The following is a 3390-nucleotide window of genomic DNA, read 5'->3' on the forward strand; positions in this document are numbered from 1 at the left end:
CTTTTGCATGCTTTCTTTCCATCCTCTGAGCCATTCCTGCCCTGTAATCTCTGAAATCATTTAACACACATATCAAGGCATCTAAAGGTAATAAGAGAGGATTAATATTAGCAAATATAAGGCTAAAGAAGAATATTTTCAATCATAGCACAAAATCAGGAAGAAGAATGTAAAACCATGCAAATCATATGAATAAGTGGGCAAGGACTTGATAAAAATCACTCAATTGAGCACAAGATAAACCATGACATAGGGGTTTATCACTGCTCTCTCCAGCTTCTTGGCAGGATCAGCACTAAGATCCCTACCACTCTTCTCTCTACTAAGGAAAGGATGCCAGTTCGAATGGACTATTGAGTGCGAAGAAGCATTCTAGGAGTTCAAAAGATTTTTAAGCCAACCTCCAATTCTGACCTGACCTATAGTCGGGGAAGAACTCGTCATGTATTTTTCCATAGTAGACAAAGCTGTGGCATCAGCTCTAATACAGGAAGATGAGGTCAGACAGCATCCTGTATACTTCACCAGCAAAGTTCTACAAGGCCCTGAACTAAGGTATCAAGAACTGAAGAAGTTTGCATACTCCTCAGTATAGCCTCACGGAGGCTACAACCTTATGTTCAAGCCCACACAATCAAAGTTCTAACGAACCAACCCATGAAGTAAATCCTCCAGAAAATGGATATTACGGGTAGGGTGGTTCAGTGGGCAATAGAGCTATCCGAGTTCGACCTAAAGTACGAAACTTGGACAACAATAAAAGCCCAATGCCTCACCGACTTTGTAGCAGAATATGCAAGAGACCAAGAGGAAGAATCTACTACATGGGAGCTATATGTAGATGGATCCTCAAACAAAATAGGAAGCGGTGCATGCATAATATTGGTCAACAAAGGGGAAATACAAATAGAAGTCTCCCTCAAATTTGAATTCCCGGCTTCCAATAATCAGGTAGAATATGAAGCCTTGATTACAGGATTAAAGCTGGCAGAAGAGGTCGGTGCTACAAAAGTAGTGATATTCAGTGACTCTCAGGTGGTGACCTCCCAAATAAACGGAGAGTATCAAGCTAAAGATCCCAATATGAAGAGGTACCTGGACAAAATCTTGGAACATCTTAGGCACTTCGCAGAAATCGAGGTCAAACACATAACTCGGGATCTCAACAGCAGAGCAGACGTCCTCTCCAAGTTAGCAAGTACCAAGCCAGGAGAAAATAACAGAAGCCTGATCCAAGAAACTCTCCAAGAACCCTCTGTGGAAAAAATAGAGGCCAAGCAAGATATCCTTGAGGTCTTTGGATTAGACCTCGGATGGATGAACCCTCTAATCGAATACCTAAAATTCGACATCCTACCCAAGGAGAAAAAAGAGGCTAAGAAAATTCGGAGGGAAGCACAAAACTACACTTTGGTGAAAAACGTCCTCTATAAAAGGGGAATATCAACATTATTATTAAAGTGCGTCCCAACCTCAAGGACAATAGAAGTCTTAGAAGAGGTCCGCAATGGTATCTGCAGAAATCATCTTGGAGCCAGGTCATTAGCCAGAAAGGCCATCCGAGCTGGGTTCTACTGGCCGACCTTGCAGAAAGATGTCACAGAATTCGTGAAGAAGTGCCAACCATGCCAAATGCATGCAAACTTTCACGTCGCTCCCCCCGAGGAGCTCATTAGTATAACTTTTTCATGGCCTTTTGCAAAGTGGGGATTGGACTTGTTAGGGCCATTTCTCCCGGCGCCTGGACAAGTAAAATACCTGATAGTGGGGGTAAACTACTTCACGAAGTAGATCGAAGCAGAACCATTGGCCACCATCAACGCCCAGAGAAGTTGGAAGTTTCTCTACAAAAACATTATCACAAGGTATGGAGTACCTCACTCCATTACCACTGATAATGGCACTCAGTTCACCGACTCAATCTTCAGAAACCTAGAAGCCAGTATGAAAATTAAGCATCAGTTTACCTCAGTAGAACATCCACAAGAAAATAGACAAGCCGAGGCAGCCAATAAAGTCATACTAGCAGGGTTAAAGAAAAGGTTGTAAGATGCAAAGGGAGCTTGGGCTGAAGAACTCCCACAAGTACTATGGGCTTATCGGACTACACCTCAGTCTGCCACGGGAGAAACACCCTTCCATTTGTTTATGGCGTAGAAGCCATGATATCAGTTGAAATCAACGAGCAAAGTTCAAGGATGAACTTCTACGATGAGGTCAAAAACATACAGGGGCACAAAGAAGAACTTGAGCTACTCCCCAAAATCCGAGAACAAGCCCAGATAAGAGAAGCAGCGTTGAAACAAAGGATGACAAACAGGTATAATAAAAAGGTCATTCGAAGAAGTTTCACACCAGAAACTTGGTTTTTGATTAGAAACGACATTGAAGTCAACAAATATGGGGATGGAAAGCTTGCTGCCAATTGGAAAGGACCATACAAAATTAGTGAGGTGTTAGGAAAAAGCTATTATAAGGTGACCGACTTAAACGGCGTCGAGCTACCTAGGTCGTGGCATGCTTGTAATATGAAAAGGTACTATAGTTGAAAGCGAACTCCACTCCCTAATGTACTCTTTTCCCAACTTCATGGTTTTTTCCCAAAGAAATGGCTTTTTTGAAGGGGGGTTTTTAACGAGGAATCAAAGTGGGGACTAAGGAGGAACAAATTGTCAAAACCCTTAGTAGCAAAAAGTACCTTTGCAAATAAATAAAGATCTTTTTTCCATATCTCTTTATAAGTTCCTTTTTACGTTATTCTCACTCTTTCTACGAAATGCGCCGACTTAAGCTCGACAAAACATGAAAATTCCATGAACCGACCTAGATGGTCGTCAGGATAAAACGATGAGATACAGGTCGGTGTAAAGATGTTATAAAAGTAGATCATGAAAGAACTAAAAAATTAGTCGACTTACAAGTCGGAAAAACCGAGAAGAAATGAAATGCATTGTAAAAATAACCTAAGTTATGGAAACTCAATAAAAAGAAAAGTTAAGTATGAGGAATACCAAAAAGAGATAAGAAAATCCGTCAAAAAACCAAAGGTAGAGGCTATCCCAAGTCTTTGAAAAAATTCAAAATAACTTAGACAAAAGACAGCCAGCTAAGACAAAAGGTTTTCAAAAAAGGCAAAAAAGATCAAAGAGATTTTTCAAAACCTAAACGGAAAGCATGCACGCAACAAAGATATCCTAAACCCTTATCCAAAAAAAGGGTATTTTTAAATCTTTTTTGTTTACGGCCACAAAAGGCCAGGAAATACTGTTTACCAACCACCACAATGAAACAAAAATAAAAATTGTTTAAAAAATAGGGGACCCACAGGCTGGGTCCCCTATATAGCCATAATCAGTTAAGAGGAAGGGAGATCACCACCACCAGGAGAAG

The 3390-nt window shown here is 40.8% G+C and overlaps 1 protein-coding gene across 1 annotated transcript; it reads left to right on the top strand.

Annotated features, from left to right (window-relative positions):
• Window positions 1-678: 678 nt before the first annotated feature.
• On the top strand, window positions 679-1791 carry LOC107457962 (uncharacterized). The gene has a single exon (XM_016076162.1). The coding sequence runs from the start codon at window positions 679-681 to the stop codon at window positions 1789-1791; it is 1113 nt and encodes a 370-aa protein (XP_015931648.1).
• Window positions 1792-3390: the final 1599 nt, after the last annotated feature.

The sequence above is a fragment of the Arachis duranensis genome, chromosome 7 (assembly GCF_000817695.3).
Source record: "Arachis duranensis cultivar V14167 chromosome 7, aradu.V14167.gnm2.J7QH, whole genome shotgun sequence".
NCBI lineage: Eukaryota > Viridiplantae > Streptophyta > Magnoliopsida > Fabales > Fabaceae > Arachis > Arachis duranensis.

Coding starts and splice junctions, on each gene's coding strand:
- LOC107457962 (XM_016076162.1), top strand. CDS start 679: ATGGATATTACGGGTAGGGTGGTTCAGTGGGCAATAGAGCTATCCGAG.